The 24,047-nt window shown below is 37.9% G+C and overlaps 1 protein-coding gene across 16 annotated transcripts in view; it reads right to left on the reverse strand.

Moving 5' to 3' along the window:
• Window positions 1-24,047, reverse strand: part of FNIP2 (folliculin interacting protein 2) — a 104,736-nt gene that overhangs the window by 64,988 nt on the left and 15,701 nt on the right. For 10 of the 16 annotated variants that reach the window (XR_012623121.1, XR_012623123.1, XR_012623122.1 and 7 more), the window contains exons 1-13: window positions 23,338-23,863; window positions 16,560-16,686; window positions 13,082-13,216; window positions 11,886-11,986; window positions 11,732-11,803; window positions 10,963-11,063; window positions 10,726-10,815; window positions 9,515-9,586; window positions 8,790-8,919; window positions 5,164-5,365; window positions 4,511-4,599; window positions 3,512-3,658; window positions 3,216-3,385 (exon numbers count right to left, since the gene is read on the reverse strand). Coding sequence is in view for 8 of the 16 variants with exons in the window: in XM_074822926.1 (XP_074679027.1) it covers window positions 3,216-3,385; window positions 3,512-3,658; window positions 4,511-4,599; window positions 5,164-5,365; window positions 8,790-8,919; window positions 9,515-9,586; window positions 10,726-10,815; window positions 10,963-11,063; window positions 11,732-11,803; window positions 11,886-11,986; window positions 13,082-13,216; window positions 16,560-16,686; window positions 23,338-23,522 (1,621 nt within the window). In the remaining 8 variants the exon portion in view is untranslated. Of the gene's footprint in view, window positions 1-3,215; window positions 3,386-3,511; window positions 3,659-4,510; window positions 4,600-5,163; window positions 5,366-8,789; window positions 8,920-9,514; window positions 9,587-10,725; window positions 10,816-10,962; window positions 11,064-11,731; window positions 11,804-11,885; window positions 11,987-13,081; window positions 13,217-16,559; window positions 16,687-23,337; window positions 23,864-24,047 lie in introns of those variants that run through there. The other 6 variants (XM_074822927.1, XM_074822928.1, XM_074822931.1 and 3 more) reach the window with 6 other exon arrangements.

Below are 24,047 nucleotides of genomic sequence, written 5' to 3' on the forward strand. Positions count from 1 at the left end.
GGCAGCGGCCTTGTGGTCTCAGACCCCGGCAGGGGCTAAACCATCACATGTGTCCAGAAGGGTTTTGGTGTTTTTGTCAGGGATTAGCTGCTATTACTGTTTCCTTCTGTTCAAAACCACTAAGACTTTTATTTATATGATGCTTTCAAGAAATGGTCACTTGAAAATTGACACAACAGGAGGTGAAGATGAATATAGAACCAGCTAAACTGTGAAGCCAGCTATACTATTTTCTATTTTTCTACTTATTTTCTTTCACACCAAAGTTACTCTGTTTTATTGCAGTCACATTTTCTGTTAAATGCAGGAATTTTCATACAGATAAAATCGAAATTATATTTTTCGGGATTAAGATATCAAAAAAGCATTCAATATTAACTTAATAGATAAGGTTCTGAAAAAGAGAGGCATGTAACCACCTTATTGGGCAAGGCACATGCACTTCTATGTACTTGGAGTCAATCTCAGCAACATGAGCATTTATCTTTGTCAGTGGGTGGTGGTGAACTAGAAAATATATTCACTATTTAAAAATACAACTGTAATATGAAAGGTAGGCACTACTGCATAATCTGAGTCCCCCCAAGAACTGCTTATTTGCTAGCTCATTTATCCTGAAGAACTGCTTTTTTTTTAACAGAACTAAGGTTATACATATCCTACTTTCAACATATTTGTTTGGGAGAGTGGTAACTATTGTCCAGCTGCCTACCATCTTCCACCAGCTGAAGGGTTTCTATTCCAAAGTTCTGAGAAAAGTAAACATAGATAGCCAATAAGGGGACATTCACATGCTCTATCGGACAAAGACAAGTTAACTCAAGAAATGTCTATTACCAGGTTGATTTAACCCAGTTGTCTTCACCTGATACCCGTTAGAAAACACCCACTAAATTGTCTTTGCCTAACCAAACTGTGACTAATATCACCAGCAGATGGGAGACAACCACCAAAAGCTCGATTTTCTTTAGCCACCCTAAGTGTTCACCTTGAAAGCAGGCTTCTCTGGCTCGAAGCTTTATCAGCTACCTGCTAATCTACCAGATTGTTATAAGTGCTAAGGGGTGCTCAAATATTCTGGATTGAGTTTGCCACCAGGATTTTGTACTAGACCTCAAGAAGCAATGCTAAATGGAAGTTATAATCAGAACTTCAGGAAGGTTTCTACCGAGGGCAAGGGGACTTCTGGTTTCAACACGAGGAGGCTAAAAGAGCAAAAAAAAAAATCCCAAACCTCCAAACACCACATTTATGCCCAGTCTCCTCTTTGCCATAGGGAACATAAAAGCAGTAAGGCTCCTGATGCCATTCCTGCAAAACAAGGATCACGGAGACAGTAATTCTACTGCTCTCAATTACTGCCTCCCCTGCCAAGATCTGCCATTTCCCATGATGCTGGCAATGTACTGGAAAGGCTGCTGTGTGGTGGCATCAGTATGCTCTCTACCCGCTGTTAAGAACACCCCTGCAACTAGCCCCACAGCCTAACATGCCAACAAATTCATTCCTCAGTAATGGAAAGTGGGCTTCACACTATGCAGCTGGAATTCATCTCAATGCCTGGTGGGCTACAAGGACTAGCAATCTGGAAAGGAAATGGGAAGATATCTTTTTACTTTTGAGTTGAGCACAGTTGCTACAGAAATTGGATTCAGACTTCATGTTCATTTGCACAACTGACTTTTATATAAAACTATTACTAATAAGACAGTACAAGAAGTCAAAACTATGGTCTTCAAAACATACTAATGCCTACTGTTAAGACCGTGACAGTGGTACTTATAGTTGTATCACTATGTAATAGTAATTTATATTTAATATGTAATGAAAACATAGGTCTGAAGGTGGAGAGACAGGTATGTCAAAATCCCTTCCTTAATAAAAAGTCATTTCCATTTTAAAGCCTTAAGGCCCATGATTTTTTTATTTTTCTCTCCTCTTTCTAAAGACGACAACCAGCAGAGGGCAACATCTTACTTTCATTATCAGTTACTGTAACCACCTGATAATAGCTTTTGGGCTTATAAGAACGAAATGAAACCAGAAAGCATTTTGAGTTCAGGCACCGAGAACTTGGCTGGGCCAATGCTGGCAGCAACATACAGACTGGGAAGGCAAGAAGAGAAACAGATTCTTGACTAGTCACCAGTGGTGGCTCTGGGGAGTGACCACAAGAGCTACTGCTGATCTTATGCCTCCAGTCCAGATGGTTTTTATAACCCTAGGCCTGGCTCCATCCTCAACACCCTGAGCAAGCTTCTATTTTCCCCTCCAAGTCTAATCCATTACTCCTCTGCATAACGTTTTATAGACATCCTAAAAAAGGAAACACTTCTACTACAACTACATGGCCAAGGTAGCAGTTCTTAATTTCACGAAGATTGTGGTGAATAACAAACACAACTGAGATAATTAGCAAGAAACACAACCAGTAGCACAGTGTAAAAGTCACGTTATTGCTTTAGTGTTCATGTATGTTATTTTACATGGCAATATAGTATATCAGTTAAAGTCAAGGCCGATCTGATGTCAAGACTCACAGCTACTGCCAAGGAGGAATTTTGAAGGATTTACCACTGGCAGCATTATTCTCTCAGCTCTCACTCACTCATTTGACAGCAGTTATTTAATCCCCTGTATCAATATAACTTACAAACTATAAAATATTTGTCAGGGAACAGCCTGAGGAGCTGGGCATAGAAAGAAAATCTTGGCCCAAGCCCATTCACATAAACTGTGAGTGAATGGAGGTACTGCCAATTGCCAGACTTCTACTCTGCTGCCTTGGTGTCCATCCTAGCTCTACAAGAAAGAGATAAAAGGAGGTAGCCAGGGCAGTTTCAACTACAAAAGGCCCCCAAGGCCCAGAGAACTCCCCTCAGTCCAGTCTGTTCCCTCTTGTTCTTCCCAAACTGCTCAGATCATTCACAGCACTTGTACTGTCTTAATGCTTCTATACCAAATTACTTAACCAGGTAGTGTAACAGAGGATGATAACAAGGGACCAAGGAAAAAAACAGAGCACCCAGGCTATGCAAACAGGCCTCCAAATGCTCTGTTTAACCAGGCACAAGATATCTGTTAGTAGTTCTGCCCAGATTACAGCAAGACAAATCAGCAAATGTGATCTGGATCACAAGTAGCTCTTAGGTAGGGAGTGGATGCAGGAAGGTGGTAGTTATAGAGAAGTCTGAAGCCTTCCATTTCTTACTGACCAAGCTGTGCCCATAGAGGGTTATACGGATGGGATTTTGCCAGCATGTTCACAGACTGTGACGTGCGCTTCTCAGAGAAGGCCTTTATGGGAGGATGGTCAACTGGCATTACTGTTGGGACCCAAGCCAGATGATATGTCAGCACCGCAGTTAACAAAGCAGCAAAGAACCTAGGAAAAAGAATATGAGCAAAGTAACACCAGCAAAAGAATATCCCATTGAGGGCTTTAACACATCCACATGTACTGGGAAGCACACAAGCTTTTTTTAAGAAAAAGGGGGTGGGGGAAGCTTACTGATTTTTGTTGATCTGTTCTATCAGAAACGTAAATTCTTTAAGAAAACGCTGGCATAGCTGATTCTTTTCTAGGGTGCTGGACATCATATTAAGCCAGACAGGCTCTGCAATCCTTGGAACAGAATATAGGTTCCAGATGGTAACTCTGCTCAAAGAAAATTCCACAAAACTAAATGTTAATATGTACATTCCAATCTTGAAAATACAAGTAGCCCCTTTACTCTTCTACTGTCTATTGATTTTTATTTAGTTATTTTTTGTAAGATCTAGGAGACTAAACAAACTGGAAGAGTTTTCCAGACACACTAATTACTAGTGTCCCAGAACACTAGTCTGTTTAAATCCAGTGTACCAGTAACTCAGTGTCTTCATATGAGTTACATATTTGTCTTCCCTTTCTTGCCTTCCCCTGTGTATCTGTATTCAGAGAAACAATTCAGATATTGAGGGGGGACAAAACCCATTCCATTCATTGCAGTGATTTGATTCCACATTCCAGACGTTACAGAAGCTCCATCCTACCAAAGCCTCGCACCTCTTTCCTGGGCTGCCTTTCTCGGCCTCTGGCCATTTCTTCCTCTCTTAGGTACCAAGAAGAGCGCCTTTGACAGCAACTTTGTCAGTTACACTGTTCATCATCTATGGCTAGGAGTAGACAACTCATCTGCCTGAACACAACAATCAATTCTCTTGTCTGCACAGGCATCATCAGAGGCCAACTCTTGATGAGATCTTAAAGACTTTAACTGACAGTCCCAGCTACAGGTGAGTGCAACAGAACTACTTTTTGCTCATTCTGAAAATGGCTGAGCTGGTTTCACTAAAATTTTCTAAACACATTTACCCCATACCCAACATAGAAAATTCATTCACACTAACTTCAAGACTGGCTAAGTGACAAGACCCTACATTCAGTTGCTTACAATTAGAAGTGACAAATATCTTTAGAGGGGCATGAGAAGAGCTCTCCTTGTAATTCAGAATTCCATCAACTCACCTGAATTCTCCCAGGGCATCCATGACACGGCTGATATAAACCTGCACTCTTTGGCTGGATTCTGCTATTTTTCTACATGAGATCATGGCCTTGATTAAGAGTTAAAGACACAAAACAGCTTCTTAAAGGATTCACATGCTTCATTAACATGACAAAATAATTAAGATCTAGCCCCAGTGCTATATAGCCACTCAGGACAGCAATAGCTGCCAACCTCCCTCTACCTCATGAGAGACCAATCCCTAAGACTGGACACAGGGAGAGAACATTTTTGAGAGAGTGAGGGGAAGACAGCAACAAACATTTTGTGTCTCTCTTTTAGTGACTGCATAAAAGGATAGAATACCATCATTTCCACAGTCTCCAGGGAGTCAAGAAAACCTCTTAGTGAAATATGGTGAGAAGTTAAAAAAACAAAAAGCCACCCATAGCATAAAACTCTCCATTCTCATTCTGACTAGAAAAGAAACTGCACCTCTTTTTCAGCAAATGCTGAATTCCTACACTGGGCTCAGGCTCAAGACTACATGTGTAAGGAGGGAGGGAAGCTTGAAACCACGCACTTTCTCCCACTCTTCATCTATCAGATTCTAGAATACTTCATTCTGTTTGACACTTATTTTTCCACATTAAGCCAAACTAGTATTCTGTACCTTTTCTATCGCATATTTCAGCTTGTTCATATGAGATTCAAAAAGAGGAAAGTGAGAGAAAAAGAAATCCTGGAAGTTTCTCTGTGCTTCTTCTTTTTCAGGCAAAGAAAAGATTATGCTGATCGCAATTTTTTTCCTCCGAACCATTGCAGGATTGGAGCTGCAGCTTTCATCAGCCATACTAAACATTTCTTCGGTGGACCTGTAAGACAGATTTGTTAGGACAGTTACTGATGTATTGAGAGGTAATTCATCTTTTATTCATATCTCTCCATATAGCAGAAGGTAATTCATTCTTAGGTCTCCTTTGACTGACTACATGCGACTTTGCTGTCACCTGTCTTTGAACAGAGGATACCCAACATTTTGATGGATAAGACCTATGTTTGCTCAGATAGGAGGAAGGCAACCCCCAAAGAGGCCATCAACTCAAAGTGGCATGAACACTTTCCTCTGAACCAGAGGTACTACAAAATCCCTCCTTCTAGATTTATCTTTAAGGGAGATTAAGAAAAAGGGAATGGATACACAATGCAAAAAATCATTAGCAAAAAAGGTTAAAGGTAATTTCAGAGCTGTGAACTGTATTCAGCACTCAAGCTCCCACCTAGGTGCTCAGCAGTATGTCCATGATGCTCTTGAATCTGTACTGCCACTCATGAGGGAAGTTAGGAAACATGCTACCTATACTGTTTCAGCATCTTAAGATGGATGTTTTAAGGCACTTACCCATGCAAAATAAAACTTTCTATTTTAACTGAAGACAAAATGTCACCACTTAGTAATTACTGTGAAAACACAAACTCAACGCCTACAAATACATGTGTGCCTAGCTCAGAGTTGGATATACTTTAATTTAAAATGCTTTGCTTTCTGAAAAAAAAAAAAAAAAACACAAAACAACCCAAACCAGTGGCTACTTTACAACCATTATTATTTTCCCAAGTTCTGTTTGTTCACTTGCTAGTTCTGCCACATTTCTTTCAACAGTTATGCCATTTTTCAATATTACACATGGGTTGATACTGGGATCAATACTGCTCAATATCTTCACTACCAGCCTGGCCTGTGGATCAAAACACACCTTCAGTGAGTTTGCAGGTGACAGATGCAGATGTGGAAAATGGTCAGTACAGCAGAGGGCACTGTCCAGAGAGGCTATGGAGTCTCCATCCTTGGAGATTTTCAAGACTCAATTCAAGTTCCACAGCAACCTGATCTAAATTTCAAGCTAGTCCTTTGCACAGGCAACTGATTTGGATGATACCCACAAGTCTCAGGCCAGCATAAGTTCTTCTGTGATTACACAAAAGGGTGGCAATCCCCTTATTCTGTTCCTCCATAAATACCTGCATTGCAGTACTAGATATTAATGCTGCTGGATTTACAGAACTATTATTTTTCTTGCTTAATGTTTCTCAATCAACTTCACTGAAAAAAGTCTTTTAAAAGTGTGTATATATATATATATATCACTGAGTAAAATGGTACGGTCAAAGTGTCTTGTGGAAGGAACTTTAATTGAATAATGGCTTTTAATCCACTGAGAAATTATAGGGAAAGAAGGGTAAGAACAGACAAGAAAGCCATTAGAATGCAAATGGAGACATTCAGAGCAGCAGCTCATATGGAAATAGCTTGGTTTTGGAGTTTCTTTGTAAGTTAAGACTGCAACGTCAGTGAGTGGTAATTAAAAGCTTGAAGGCTTTTCATATCAGAACTATCTTGAAATGGAGCCTGTGGCATTTATAGACCACTATGAAGCAATTAACAAGAGGGAAGCCTGAATGCTAAGCATTCATTCTAAGTTCATTCTAAAAATAAGTGGTTTACAGCTTAATTGGTTTGACAAAGTTAAATATACAAAAGTTTCTCATCATTGAGGTATGAGTCCAGGAATAGAGGAAAACACACACAATAAAACCCCAGCAAAAGACAGCTTGTGGGAAACCAAAGTTCAAGACAAAAACATAACCTCATTTGAACTTCAGGAACTTGCATGCAGAGACAGAAATTCCCAAGGAAGTAGGGAAAGGATGGTCAGTCAGCATCTAAGAAACATCACAAGCTTTTGTACTGCTTCCCAGGAACAAAAATTGAAGAATTTAGGTCTGTGAGAGAAGTCTTCTCAACAAAGCTGCTAATCTAGCTTGCCTGCCAATTGACTACATGGAGTTCCAGCTAGACATCTCATTTTCTTTGAGCTATTGGCCTAAAACATCAGTCACAGAAACTGTAGAATCTTGGCTGTACAATCTGAAGTGCAAACTCTGCTGTCACTGAAGCATTCAACCCGAAGCCTACTGTTTCTGTAGCAAGTAATCAGAAAACAAGTATCTGAAGAGGCTTTCTGGCTTCAAAAGAGCCTCAAAATTCAAGAGTAGTTCTAGACAGTGGAAATAATAATGTCCTGTTTCCAATATCTTTCCCCAGCACAGACTCTCCAACGGGGAAGAAACACAACCTACTTCCTACAGTGAACAAGCAGCCCAAAAAGGCTACTTTCCTCTAAACAATTTGTTACTTCCTTAACACTTTGAGGAAATTTCTATTTGTGAAACTTCGGCTACTTCTTAAACTGGACTGAAATTATCTTATTTACTCTAAATGTTTTACATGCACTACTCTCAACCTTATTTCTTTAGGAAACTACTCTAAGTAGTACTTGAATTCACTAAAACCGAAATGTTTACTAAATTATTTTCAACTGCAAGCATGATTTAGAAAGCATAACTGATACATTAGCACCGCTGCACAATTCTTCATGTTAAAAATTATTTGGTAAGAATATCCAGGGAAAAGCTTCAAGTGCTGACACTAGGCAAAAAAGTCTTTTCAAAAAGGTTTTGTTTTTACTGACCACATATTTCAACTGGCAGCTTTTAAGCTTCTCTTAACTGGAAACAGTGAAGAGGGAGAGAGGCCAAACAGGAGAAATTTCTTGTAGCTCTCCACTAATTCTATGCTGTCTCTGGGTGCAGGTGGATGAGTACATATGAACAGATAATCGAGAACCATTTGCTATTTTGCAACTGACAAGGGAAGAATTTGCTTATTGGCTATGAAAGGTCTGCTGCATTCCATGCTTTGTTATGCCACTGAGCTACAAAAGCTAATAAAATTCCAAAACAGAAGCCAAGGTTTTTTGATCACAGCTCTTTTTTTTTTTTTTCTTCCTGTTTTGGCACAAGTCACATCAGGAACATCCTGTACCAGCCAAGAGAGTAGTCATGGACTATTACTCCAAAATTTCAGTAACTGCTCACTAGTCAGACTTCACCATAGTATAATGCAATTATGTCAGCAGTGCTGTTACACTCCCTTTCATCTCAACAGGATGCTCTGCTCCTTTAAAACCAGTTTAATTTGCTTTTCAGAATGTGGCTTCAGACACAGCCTATATGTTCAATAAAAGTAAGTATATTTCAAATCAGGCCTTGAAGTTCGTATCAGCCAAAACTTGATCTTTCTTCATATTGACAATCTTACATAATATGCACAGAAGTTAGACTGAATTGAAAGCATTTAATAACAGGATTTGTCCTTTTAAAGAAGAGAGGCTTAAGCTCTATTTAGCTCAAATTACCGCCAAACAGCTGTTGTAAGAAGAAAGGTGTTTCACTCACCACCTTGGAATAATTCCATTCTCTAAACTGGTTGTCTGACTTCGGAGCCAGCGACGTTGGTAGCTGCTAGAAGATGACGATGAAGAGCTTGGAGATGGAAAGGGAGTGACCAGAAGACTGCTCAGAGATGCTATCAAGAAAGCAAGAAACCCCACATATACTGAGCGACAAAGAGTGTTGATTAAATATTTTTCTTCGTACTCTAACTGGGAACAAATTCCCACAAATTGCTCCAGCTTGCTGATCTTTGACATAAATAACTTGCAACAGGAGACACAATTATTTTAAATAAATCTTGCTGCCCAAGGACATTCTTTTCAGTCAGAGATCTTCCCTACTAGAACATACTAAAAAGTCGTCTTACTCTCATTAAAAGCATTCTGTCCTAAGAGGCATTGCCCTCCCATTACAATAGACAGATCTCTTGATCTCCTTTTCCTATTCAGTGCAAAACCCATCTTCTCTTCCCGTGCTTTAATAAAAGCTCCAGCCTTATTAACCTTAAATCTTGGTTAAGAACCCAGAAAATCATGGCTGTAAAAAAAGAATATCATTACAAATATTCTTGCATTAAGGCTTGGGGAAAAGCAGAAGGAAAACCACTTAGCAGATCAAAAAAATTTTGGATTTATTGGTCATAAGGTGCCTATATTTCGGGTAAATCATCGCACCAAAGACTTGTAACATAATTACGAAAGCAGTCAAACAAGACAGACAGCAGATACCTGAGCGAGCAATGCCGCTGTCTCTGTCCTCATTTTGTCCTCTGCTAGGCATGTCAACAGGCGTGCTGTGTGCTAAAACAAATAGAGCAGATAAATAGAAAAATATTACATAAGTCATCATACTATTTGTCAGCATTTAAAAAAAAGTTTAAGTTTAAAGGTCATAAAACAGCGAGGTTACATCCTGTACTGTTACTCCAAATAAGCAGTATGGTGTGAGCAGATGGGGCAGCAAAAGGTATTCCCATACTATCATGTTACTAGAGAAAGTGTGTTATTTGCCCCAATCTAAAAGCTTTAGAAGAAGCTTAAGAATGTGAACACAGTTGTCGTTATCAGATATCAGATATGCTTTGAATATAAGGGTTGTTGGTACCCCCATCTATTACTTTTAATATTTTTTTGTAAGTGCAAGGTTGTAATTCTACACAGGTTAACATCATAATGAAATAGTCAAATACAAGGTTTATTAAGCTCTGATTTACTCCCCAAGCAGAGATTTACTATCCACAGGGCCTCACAGTAAGAAACATTCAGACTATGTTGTATTACATAATGTTAGTAGTGCAGAGTCACCCAAATTGTAGAGCATGCAAGATTTGCAAAGGCTGTGAAGAAACTGCATTGGTATTCCAGTTCATATTTTTGCAATTAACAGAACTAATTAGGCCTAAGATCTACCCACCTGCATGGGTCATCAGTATGCCTGTAAAAGCAGACTTTACACAGTTTAAAGTTTTGAAAATTAAAGAAACTGATATTGTTAAAGAAAAAACCTTAAAGCTTCCCAGACTTAGCTCAAGTAATTCTGAATGTCTGCTATCAAATTAAAAAAAAAAAAAGTAGCAAGAGGTCAAAGAAGAAAAAGCTGTACACCAGCAAGACACCTGCATACTAGCAAGAAATCAGGTATAAGCCAGGAAACATAAGTTCTCTAAGAAACATAAAGGCTCATTTATTATTAAAAATACTGCATAAAAATACCTTTAGAATTAAACACAGGAATTAGAAAAGAAATATGAACAAAAAGCAATTTAGCTATTTTTTTTGGAAGAAATATTTTTAAGTATAAGCCAGATACATCTGTTGCCACTATTTTAGCCCTTTCTGTTTCTAGAGAGTAATTATGTATGTCCTGCAAGGATTCAGAAGGAGCTGGATTTGTGTGTGCATATGGATGGGTCACACTGTGGCTGGCATTCCACACAAACCTGCAAAGAAAGAAGCACTGCGGATGAGCCGGAGGGGACCTCCTTCAGACACACCCTGCAGCAGTTTGCTGCTACACAGCTGTAATACACCTAGGAAACAAAAGCAATGTAGAGAAAATGCAATGCAAAAAATAAAACATAAAAAAAAGAAAGAAGGTGACGCACAGGAAAGAAACCAAACTGAACAAACAGATGGCCTCATGTTGTCAGAAAGACATAGAACCTGGATATATTTACCTAAATTACTTCCACTGCGACAGGTTCCCAAACCATTCTGATTTGAGCTCAGCTTTCCCAGGCTAGGATCTTGATTGATGTATTCAAAGCTATCTTGTAAGCTAAAAAAGGGGAAAAAGCCAGTGTTCCTTAAGAATGTGATCAATAGGCATTAATATTATCTTGAGAATTAGGCTCATTTTATGGAAAAATGGAAGGCTGAAGATTAACTTCACAATCAAACTCAAGGACTAGTAGGTTTTCTGAACCTGTAAGGAAATAGGCATTTATTTTCTTCATAGGCTCCCTCTTTGAATTATTAAAAGCTTATGTATGTCACATTTGGCATTCAGTTTATTCATATTTGCCCATTTTGGGGACAAGGAAAAAGGGAACAGATGAGAAACAATAGAACCTCCGTTGTTGTTGAAGGAAACAGAAGTGGGGTACAGGGACACAAAGTTGTCTCAACATATACCCCTTCTTCACCTTTCTGGCAGCAGGAAGATGGATGCTTTGGTTGTCCAAAGCACCTAACCTCTGAAGTTTATTGCATGCCCTGGACAAATTAAGAAGCAGAAACTCGGAGAGATTTTATTTTTTAAACTTGGGTGGCCTGGCTGGGATCTATCAGGAGAATCCTTCTCCATGCCTGCCATTTCTGATTTTCTACTAGACTTTTCTACTTCAGCTAAGTCAAATTTAGAAGTAGTGACAGAAGGACTACAGAATGAGAAAGAAGGAAAAACAACTGCATTGGATGGGGAAGAAAAAAAAAATATGTTCTTACTTATTGTTGCTTCCACTGAAGCTTCCTACCCTGGCTGAGAAGACTTTACTTATCATCAGCTGTGGGGGAGAGCTGAAAGGATAAACAGTCATTTCAGTGAGTCATCAATTCCAAGTGCCTGACAAGAGTGCGCATTACAGAAAAGGACACTCACCGTATGTAGTGAATTTTCAAGGTGGAGCCTTTGTAACTCATTGCCACTGAGCCAAACATCATTTCTCCCAGCATGTTGACATCAGAGGCTGGTCTGGTGTACTACACAGACAAGATGGGAAGAGCAAGGTCAGTAATAACTTGACATACTATCTCAATTTAATATACTGCCATAGTGCTACATTTTGAATGCAGAATACAAATAAATTCTACTTTTCCACACAAACTAAAATCCTGTGTGGTTCCCACGTAGTGAGTGCAAGTATAAGCAAGTACAGCTGGAAGATGTACTCTGTTTTGCTCACCAGATAGGCATTGTTACCCTTGTTCCAAGGTAACCTCCAACGGCATGAAAGAAGAAAAAGATCTACTGCATTTCCAAAGAAATAGCTGTGTCCAGCAACATTCCCATGCAACAGAGTATTTGATAAAACCTGTAGGTGTTCACAGGACTTAGATTCTGTGGTCTGGATCCCCAAGCATTATACACTGTCTTCCTTAATCAAAGGAGTAAATTCTCCTTCCCTGTCCCTATATAGAGAAAGCGTCTTGGAAACATTTTTGACTGGAAAAATTGTGAAGACTGTGTTTCTAAGTATAATCAGACTGATTTCTTATTTTGTTTCAAAGACTGATCATCAACAGCAAATATTAAGAGAAGTTTGTTAATTCTGAAGGAAATTCTTTACCTTCTAGTTAAATATAATTTTTTCTCCCTTAATCTATACATGCTTCAAGTTACATTTTTCTAGATGATTTTACTGAGAAACAGCCAGAGTACCTAAAAAATAGTTTTCTTAAAAATTTTCTTAAAAATGTCATGATATAGTACGACAAAAGGGACTCTCAATATACCATGTTCAACAGCTTCTTCAGAACTGACCTGAAGCATAAATAGACATCTTTCAAAACAAGAACAGAGAACAGTATAGTGCTTTTAATGACTTTCACAAATAATAATGCTATTAAATACCTTTTGTAACTCTTTCAAAGACAAGACCAAGATAGACCAACAGGTTAAGATGTACCCACATGTTCTTAGTCTACAACACTTTAAAGATAGAGTAGATATCTCAAGATTCAGATTAACTTGTAATATACTATAACCAGTCATTCAATGCATGTAAGTTAAGGCTTTCTATACAAACTTCTTCAGTAAAATGGATAAATACAAGCAGGAAAAGTAATGAACATTACCTGATACTTCGGTATCTGTTCTTTGATATTTTGCATACAGCTTATTGAGGGACTATGGGAAGAAATATTGTTGTTCCCATTGCTTGCTTGGCAGTTCTTGGCAGATGCCTTTACAGAAGCATCCTCTGCCATTTTCTGTGTCAAAACAGAGCAATATGATGAAAACAATGAAAGCAAACATGAGAACTCTCATCTGTAAACATACCATGGCAAGATTTTTCTTAAACTACAGGTAAGCAACAGAAATAAGATGCTCTTATTTGGTTCAAAAACTATGTATCAGTTTTAAAACGTTTTTTAAAAGGCCAGCATCAGAGAAAGTGCAGAATTATTCTCACATTTATATTGTCAGACAAGTTTTCATAGTATCACACAGAGTAATTAATCTAAAGTTCCACTGGAAGATCATTCCCAATTGTTATGAAATGCTCTGTGTAACATTTGCCAAAGTTTATGTAAAGAAAATACCAGCTTATGGGTCGCTTACAAACCAATTTCTGTAATCATCTGCACAATTAACCACTCAAATTGCATATAACTCTTACTCCCCAACTGATTAACAGATTTCTTAAACAGAAGAACAGCCAGCAAAAACAAGGGGTGAATAATGCATCATTTGGTAGAATTACCAGGTTGTAAAATTTATTTGTTAAACCTGTAAAGGAGTTGTGTAATAAAAAAAAAAAAAAAGAATGCTTAAATCCAGATGACTGTTTAATTGTTTAAATTAAAGTTTGCTCTCAAATCACTGTTTTAACAAAATTTTAGAACTGATCAGAAAGGTGTAAAGGAAGTCTCAGAAAGATATCAATTACATTAATGTTATTCGTACATGTTTCATAAGACAAGCTTCATTTGGATTTGCTTAATACAATTTTCTTGAACAAAACTCAATGAGTTTCTTATTTTCTTTAACAGCTGCTTTTTTTTTTTTTCATTTGAATGTCCATGAGATGTCAGCTAAAAAGGCCACATCATTGCAAACACACTTCTCACACGCACTTGAAATTATTTATATAAAGGGAGCAAAACTGCAACCTTGCAGCAAGGAAAACTCCTTAGAAAATCTTAGAAAGCTTATCTCATACTCTTAAACTTCTTATATATTTAAGAAATTCAAAATCCCTTAGAGTGTATTAATGTAAAGATTCATTCGTTTGGTGCATATCAGAACAAGCTTATTTTTATAAGTCTCATTTTGTATCAGCGTGGTTTACCTCATTGGGAACGTGGAGTGGCAGAGATCAACTAAATTTTTTTTGAATGTCAACAAGGTACATGTAGATAGTTTACAAAAAAACAGACAAGCAGGCAAGAAGAAATATTAATAACCTAGATGTTAGTAAACAGTATCCATAGCCAAATTTACATCACATATGTTGGGCTCAGCAAGACAAGAAAGGGACAATAACAGAAAGTTAAATGGAAATAAAAGTAGAATCCAATATTCTGCAAGACTGATTTTTTTTAAGATGAACAGTTTGAATACTAAAGAGCAGTAACCGTAGTAAATTTTAAAATATGCAAATCACGATGACATGATGATGAAATGGGCAAAAGGAAAGATGCAGAAGAAAAAGAGGAAGCCAAGAAAAGTAGAGTAGATGATCTGTCATTTTTTTAAAAGTTGAGTTTAAACTACAGCGATAGTACAGCTCCCCTATCTATTTAAAAAATAAGCCTAATAAAGTGCATTAGAAAAGTAAAATCCTGGCCTTTTATATCCTATATTTGCACTCCTTCTGTGCAGTTTTTCTTGGTGTAGTATTTATGTACTATTGCTTATTTAATCCAATGGGACTGTCATTAGTGGTTTAGAAATGCATCAGTGTCAGTAGTCACGTGTTTAATGAGCTATTGACAAAAAATGCGTAATAAAAGCAGTCTGATATACACCATCTGCAGAAAGAATTGGAAATTAGATTAAGAACACCGAGAAAAAATGCAGCATACTAAGCAAACATATAGTTAAATGGAATAGAGACCTGCTAGTTCCTCCAGGTAAGTTTAATGCATATTTTAAAGTCAAACAATGTATTTGAATATTCAGTGTGCATAAGCTTTATTGTATTTCAGGAAAATGGATAAACACACATACACTTTCTTGACTTCAGTTTAAACAGGACTGAGCTGGAGATTAATTTTGTTTTAATTTTAAATGAACCAAGTTTTAGGCTTGCTGTGTGATAACATACTAAACAAATGACCAAGCATCAATATCACTTTATGTGTTTGCATGGCATTCAATGTACTTTGGCTGTTTTAAAAGGGTACCTAGATTAGTGTCTGTCTAGAAAACAGATTATAGACTGCATGTGTTATGAGGGAGGTTATAATCTGTTTTGCCGAGTTTCTGATAGGACATTTTGTAGTTAACTTTTAAGTATTCAAGTAAGTAGAATAATTTGAGTATTTAAATGAAGCCAGGAATATATTTCTTCCTCACATACTGTGCGTTTTAAACCAACTTTTAAGATACAAATTAACAACCTTTATTTGGCAGTGAGAGGAGGAGAGGAAGAGCAAGATTAACAGACCAATCTGACCCATTTAACCTCATAAGTAGATGATCAGTCAGCTGACGATGCTCAGTCTTACGGATTTGGCACAATGGCATATTTGCCAGGGGACTGAAATAGAGATTGCTGATTTTTTAAAGCATCTTCATAAGTAATTTTTACAAGTCACAACTACTCGTATATAACTAGTGATTCTCCAATAACCCATGCTAGTCTGACAGGTGAAGCTGCTGGTTATAACAAAGGCTTTAAAACAAACAAAAAACTGAAATAATTCTACACAGAAGAGAAACACAGAGCTAAGAAAAAAAACAAAACTACCACAAAACACAAAATACTATTGTTTTACTTGTCTTCAAATAACCAAAGTTTGCTGGAAGTGTTACTCCACAGTTTGTGTGCCTGGAGAGCCGCACAAAGAATTTGCATCTTGACAGCATCTACTCTTGCTTCTATGTGTGTCACCAAAACTTACATAGCCATATATTGCCATGTGTCAGTCTTACACATTACAGCATGATTAGCCAAAGTGGAGTTGTTTTAATTCACATAAAACCAACAACTTTACTAATCCAAACACCCAAGGAAGACAAGCACATTTAGAGACATGCTAGACAACACTGGAACAATGGGACTGCACAACCAGGGCTAACAACAAAAAGCAATCCCAGACAACATTAAAAAGGCTAAGGAAATACTCAGTTTAAAGGGGTATAGACTGCTTTACTTAAAAGCAAATCAGGTCTAAGTTTCAATACCTATATTATAAATACCAAATAACAGATGTGTTCATAGGCTATTTGGAATCTAAAATACTCTTGTTGCAGCGATCACATAATCGAGATCAAGTGAAAGATCACAAGAAAGATTAAGAAGTTGACCCTGTCATATTAAAATTCCTACTTTTGGGAAGAGAAACAAAAGAGCAGTAGGACAAAAGCAAAATTAGCATTTCATACCTGAACCACAGCTTCATCAATTTTGCGGACTGCTTTGGAATCAAATAAAACCTGTCTGCCTCTCCTCTCACAGTCTTGGTAAACTATCAGGCGGATTTCATTCAAGTCAAACTCTGAAGAGGACCAGCTGCAGATTATAAACACAAGATGTTAAAATAGTGTGCTTACTTTGCAGGCTTATTTAAGTGAAGAAACAGGTATTCAGCAAATACATCTTTTACTTGGGATTTACAAGAATCAGGCTGTAATCACAGACCTCTGACCAAAGAGGAACTCAAAGGAGTATCTAAGCCCAGTGGCACTCATACACAGGCAGGTACAGCCAGACCATTTTTCATCCAACCTTTCTTCAAAATTTTCCAGAAAGGGAACACAAAACTTTGTCTCAGCAATTGCTTCAGGGCTTAACTACTCTTAAATTTACTCCCTTCTCTGTACACAGTCTGGATCACCCTTATTGCAAGGTAGGTGTACTATTTTGTGCAATTCTCTCAGTGTCAATAAAGAGCAATGGATTGCCAAACTCTTTACTACAGCCTTTCACAAGCTCAAAGCTTACACCCTCCCTCATCCTTCTCTTCTAAACAATGCAAACCCAATTCCTTTTGATCTATTCCTGTCAACATAAATGATGATTTTTCCAAAGTTTAATTCTTGAAACCGAAAGACAAGGTTTATGTTGTTCCATTATTTTTCCCATTTCTTTTCTGAGATATTTCAGGGTTTACAGAGCAATCATAGATTACCAAGACTTGATCTCTGACTACGATGAAAACTCATTAGTAGATGAAACTGAGATACCACTGACATTCAACCTGAAGCAAAACACTCTCCCACGCCAGAATCTGCCTGTTTCTCAGAGATACACCACAGCACACGGCTTGCCTCCTTGCGCTACCACAGGAGGCTGAGGAGCACAACCGATCATGACTGCAATGGCAAGAGACTTTATTTCCCAATTCCAAAGGGAGTTTGTCTGCACGTCAGAGCATGGAGGTTTTCTTGGCCTCAGGTTCAACTACAGAATATACTTTTCATGTTATGTAGCTGACAAGCTGGAATTAATAGGAAAAACCGACTACTGCATACAGCAGTGTCACACAGTACTGGTGCTCAGTCATATTGCCTCATCCCCGACCTGGACGGACTGCATCTAGGGGGTGAGAGTACAACTGTTATTAATAGTTCTTGGTTTAACAAATTGCATAACAGACTTCAGTCAAGGCCACACTGATCTCCCACCCAAAAGGATGTTTCATTTAGGAATTTTCCCAAACTATGCCCTACAGAGAACGAAGGTAGAGAATTAAAGGAAGAGTACAAAAACTCTATTCTGCTGAAAGACAAGAATTTCTGAAGCTATTTCTTTTATTCCATGCTCTGTTAACAGACATAAATCAATAGCGAGGTAAACACCATCAACTCCTGCTACAATCAGTGAGGTAACCATGGGCAACTGTCTGAGGAGCACACTCAGACACTTGCAAATTTGAAATCATAAGTAAATCCAGCTTGCTTTCTTTGTGCTTCATCTTGCGTTTCAGAGATCAACTCCCCTTTCTATGTAGCTAGAAAGAAAAATAAGCCTAAATAGGCAACTTTTTCAAAGCTGAAAGACCTCAGTCGGGAAGGTTTTATTCTATTTTTAAATAGCTTCGGACAGAATAAGCCAGATACCTTACGGTGGAGATAGGCACTCTGATACAAGTATACTCTGTACATAATATACAAGGGTCCAGTACACATCAACGCAAGATCATGGAACGATGCTAAATGCTGTTTTGCCATTAACAGTGAGGAAACTTGCTAATGTGTTTTTAACATGTTGCCTCCAAAATACTAGGAGTGCCAGGCAGATTTCTTTTCAAGTCCCCCCTTTCAAAAGGAGTCACAGCATTAAGTGAACCTGCATGAGATCAGACCTGATACCATTGTTGATAGTTGCCCAACAAAGATCCTACACACCTCACATATACAGAGAGCTGCAACTACACCATCTGTTTTAAAAGTCTGTTACTAGTTTCTCAGCCCACTGCCTCTTCAATGCTATTACAAAATCCAGTTATACAGAATACAGAGAAGTCAGAGTCATCAACAGAGTTCATTCTAGTCTGCCGCATGAATCTGATGCTCTTCAGTACCAGGTACTCTGAAACCTCTTCAGTTATACAGCTACCTATTTACTTACATACTTTCTACAACAGACAATACCTGAAGCAACTCTGCTGCTTTCTTAGAAAGACCACAGGTCTTCCCTCCTTTTAACAACAAAAAGGTACATCTCTATGGCCTTAATTTAAATTCTACACAAGAGCAAAGCCTTATTTATCTCCAGGACCAGCACAGCAGGATGCGTAGTTGAGACCACAGGACTGCAACTCTAAACTGAGAAAGATTCATTTCAGGCATGGATTGAGTCAATCCAGCCCTGCACCTGCCCACCAATGCTCAAAGCATATTGAATGCTTGTGTTGCATGAATTTAGGTTTCCTTATGAACAGGTGAACAACCACATTCTGCACTAAAAGCAAACTTCACATTGTTTGAACGGTGCCAACTTCTGTACAAGACATGAACTGGGTTTTATAACAAATGCTGAAGTAGAAGCCAGTTTAACAGCCTGCTGAGGTGCCTTTTCCATACAGCACACTAGAATTAGAGACTGCTGGAATCTTTCAGAAGTTCAGATTCTAGTACCAGACAGCAACAAGCTAAGAAGTTACAAAAAATCTATAGTACAGAGCTTTATGTGACTAACAGACCAACTCTAGGGAAGTAACTTCAGATAACACTTTTTACATTACTAACCAAACATCAAACTTATGTTTTAATGAAGTCTTTTGCTTTCAGACTTTGAATTACCCAGAACACCAATGCAGTTTCTGCAGCAGCTCTATTACAGAAGAGATCCATCCTACTAAATCCTCATTTGATAAGATCCAGCATATCTATAGGCAAGTTATACATGCATATAAACCCACAGTCTCATTACTTCCACGTGGAATCTAGACCAGGCCCAAGACTGGTCAAATGACTGGGTTGTTTTTCCCTGTCACAAAAGCTGATGAGCAGACTGCTTACAGTACTTCCACCCTTTATTGTTTAAGCCAGCTTACATAACATACAGCCCCCAAAACAGGGACAGTGGGAGTATTCGGTCATCTCCCAATAGCAGTGTTGAAGAATACAGACAGTACACAGACTCATTGTGTCAGCTCCATTTTCACATGCATAAAAACTAAAACCCCAAACCCGTTACTTATCTCTGTATCAGCTTCTTGCTTATTTAACAATGCTGAAAATGCATGAGCTTCTTTTTGTTTCCTCTTCACATACAGTTTTTGAAAAAGAGATAAGATTGCCTTGCACAAAATATCAGTTCATGAAAACACCCCACCACACTTCTTTGTGTCTAACATTCCTTTAGATGTTAGAAAGTAATAGCTTAAGGGTTTGACTAAGAAGAAAAACCTTTCACTCTTCCATGAGTTGTTTCTAAAAAGTAAGACCAAATTGTCTGAAATAGGCCACAGAAATATTTTAGCCTGATTTTTTTCTTAAGGGAAAAAGGCTCCTATGCTCACAGGCAACCTATATGCATACAGGTTCACCTTGACCAATTATTTGTTAATTCACTAATCAATTTCAACCACCAAGTTTGACTAAGGGATACATATTTCTATCCTCCAGAAATCAATAGTGAAGAAAATAACAGACTTTCCCCTCCCTCTCCAAAGCCACAATATGAGCTAATGGTAACTTTAAGGCAACAAAAAAACCTCATGATGCATTTGTGGGAGATAGGTAGAGGATCAGGAAAGAGAAGACTCTGAAAGTGTTATGTGAAAAGCTTGCACCAGAATTTGCACGTTAACAGATTGAATTTCTATTATTAATTCTTCCACTTTTGGACTAGAAAGCAAACCCTCAAGACACTTACAAAAGTGTTTTCCAGCTGCACCACATTATGAGATTCTAACAGTCTACTCCATGTCCAATTATAACATATATTGATGTTTATTCACATCAAAATAGCTTTTCACCACTACTCCCGACACTCTCCTACTTCATGTCTCAAGACTCAGTTGTTTTCCTTACACTCATCTGGTAAAATCTCAACTGGCACACTGTTGATTGTTTCCTTTTTCTGTTTCTGTCTAGAACAGCTCACCCAACCATACGTAACCACTGAATGAAGCTATGTGAGAGTTACATAATACAAGTAGTTTTGCTTATGTACCTACTGCTGAAACTGTTACTTCTGATAACAAAACTATATAGTCCCCATGGTAAGCTTCATATTTCTTATGAATGTTTAGCAAGAATAAATGTGCTACAATCACTACTTTTGGATAACAACTGCTGCTTCTTTCAGTCAGCTTAAAAGTTTTTCTAAACACTAACTGAAACATCATTTGCCTTAGCCCTGTTTCTATAAAAATCTTCTCATTCTCCTTACACAAGAAAGATCTTACATGTTTTGATTCCTTTTTAAGAACTACTTAATAAATAGAATGAAAAAAGATCTGCGCTGAAGGAATACATATTGATAAGTGACATAAAACAAATGTTACAAATAAAACTAATACAATAATAGCAGGCATTTTTTTAGCCACCCGAGTGTCAATGTACTGCAAAATGACAAAACAGGCTTCTGATAACATTACATCCTAGAAAGTAAGGAAGTGACTGACAGCTGAGATGTTTCACTTTGGCTTATAAACAATGCATTATGCCAGGTCCTGCATATTCTTAAAAATTAGTTGAAGTGATTAATATGAGCTTGTGCAGATGTTCATATTTCAGGTTAAATGTGGCTATTTTGACTGAACATAGTGTTTTCTTATTTGACCACAAAAATAAAAGCCCCACATATCCTTTCCCCCCTTGTTCTAACTACATGAGCCTTCTTATTACTCATGTCTGCTCTGGTAATTGCTGGACCCTTCCATAAACGAACCGAATTCTCTGCAGCAGAAGTCTGTCCCAGCACACAAAAGTGGATCAGAAGCATAGCTGGAAAAAGGAAGGAAGAAGTAAAAGGCAATGGAACCTCCACCTCTTGGTGGCAGCATGAGTTATACTCACTTCATCCCTGAAGCTATATACCTTCAGGAAAGAGCACAAATAAAACATTCCCTGGATATTCCAAATAAGTATTGAGGCTTGTTAGAATGTTAATTGAGTTCTCCTCAGTTTTCTGCCTGCTTAGAGAGCTGAACTGACTCCCTAAGGGGAGCCAGTTCCAGAAGGATTGGAAAGGCCAAGGCCAGCACAAGGGGAAAAAAGACAAGAGCATTATGCCAGAAAGCAAAGGAAGAGGAAGCAATGCGATTACTCCCTTCAGCATCAGCAATCTGTTTAAACAGCTCAGCTTATCTAGCCTCACCTTCAGAGTGGATCTTTCCTGCATGTGGAAGATGCTAGAACTAATAAACTTTATCTTCAAGTCAAAATAAAAAAATAAAAATCAAGATGTCCATGTTCATCCAACAGGAAAACCAGGTCTACTAAAGATACTAAAACAGTATGGATAATATTTGTTTGTTTGTTTTGTTGGTTGTTTGGTTTTTTGTTTGTTTTTGGTGTTTTTGTTTGTTTGTTTTTCTTTTGTTAAGAAAGCCACAAGTTTGGAACAGCTTACAGATATCCTGGCAAGTTTTCTCCCCAGATTCCATATTAAGCTTATATTTCCTTTATTTTCTCTTAAAGTAGCACATAAGCCACTTTATTCTGCCTTGTTCAACATTTTTTTCATTACAGATACATCAAGGCAAGGAGATCTCTCCTACTTAAGGGAAAGCAGACTCATTTGTTTCTGGAAAAGAAGTCACAAAAAGTTTGCCCCATTCTGCCCTGGATCAGTATTTTCAGTTAATATAGAACTCCAGACCCTGATCTTTACAAAGAAAGCTTTTGGTTCACCTTTAAAATAATCAGCATGCATGCAATAACTGAGGAGTGACCTATTAATTTATGTTCAAAAACTACTTCGACTGACATTAAAATGTTTTTGAAAGTGACTAACCACTCACTACTTTAGTGTCACATCTATAGGCTAGAGAAATAAAAAGGTTGAAACATACCTATATACCTATCTATAAATCTATATTTTCCTACTTCTTAGATCAGAAATCCTGAATGTAGAATATTAATTCTAACACTCTTGGTGTTAGAATTTGGAAAAAGCTGCCCTGAACTGTATTTGCAACAGTTATATAGCAGAAAACACTCAGGCATTGGAGACATGTTGGCACACATCTGAAAAAGACACCACAAAGAAGTCAAAGAAACACTATTCATATTCCAGATTACTTTGATGTAATGCTTGATCTAGAGGTCATTTACAAGTAATGCAGAGGGTTCCCCTCTCCCTTCTTCCCCCACTTCACAACATTCTCTCCTGTCTGCTCTGTACACTTACTACTTGACCCACTAACACAGGAGGTGGCAAAAAAATAAAAGAGGAGGAATTAATTAGAAAACTAGAAAGAGAAGGTAAGATTATTTATCTTTAACTGAAAAGAAAGGCAATTATCTTTCATGCCTCAGTTTGCATATACATAAATCTTACACATCAGAGTCAAGAACGTAGATTCAGTTTTAAACAGGGAAGACTTTCTGGAGCGTCAGTCACCATCATCAGCAAGAATAAGCTTCTAACACAACTCTTGCTGTTATTTACAAAATAACCTTTCAGGCACATGATTATGTATCTAATATTAACTAAAAATGTCCATTCCCTGTCAAATATATATCAAAAAAGTTACATGCATACCTGTTTTGCAGAAGTCCTGTCACTTTGCTCACACAGCTGACACTTTGATCTCTCCAAGATTTTTTAATCCTTTCATCCAATTTGGCACAAGACAGATTATTTCCAAGTGGTACTTCGTTGTTGTTTCTTACTCTTTGTATTTGTCCCCCTGTTCCATTTGCAGCTTTTGGTGTACCCCCACACATTTTCTTTTGCTACAAATCCTCTTGTAAAGCTCCCTCAAAGAAATTAAATACCCGCTGAAGAGATACAGCCTCAAGCGGATTTCTTTACTATAGATCAACCATTAACAATAGTAATTTACCATCGGCTTTCTTCCCTATACAGACACACAGTCTGCTGAATTTCCTGTTAGGGGGAAAAAAGGCAGAGAGATCTTCATATATTCTATAAGCCATTAATGCAGAAAGACAGCTGTAGCTAATGTACTGCTGCAATTATTCCAGACAGAGGAGTAGACATGACTTTCAAGTTTCAGAAGCCACTGTAGACTTGCTCTTGCTGCCGTTCAGAGTTTTTCCTACCAAGCCTGGCACAAAGCTGTAGCAGATACAACAGCTAATATTGACTTTAACTATGTTTGTTTCCTGGTATGTGATTAGGTAGCTAGCAATTATGTAGTCACAAGACTGAACCATATGGCCTCTTAAACAAAAAAAAAGCATAGTTGCTTTTGCAGTGACTCGCCCTTAGTTGCAAGGTTGTTCTAA

The sequence above is a fragment of the Strix aluco genome, chromosome 4 (assembly GCF_031877795.1).
Source record: "Strix aluco isolate bStrAlu1 chromosome 4, bStrAlu1.hap1, whole genome shotgun sequence".
Classification (NCBI taxonomy): Eukaryota; Metazoa; Chordata; class Aves; order Strigiformes; family Strigidae; genus Strix; species Strix aluco.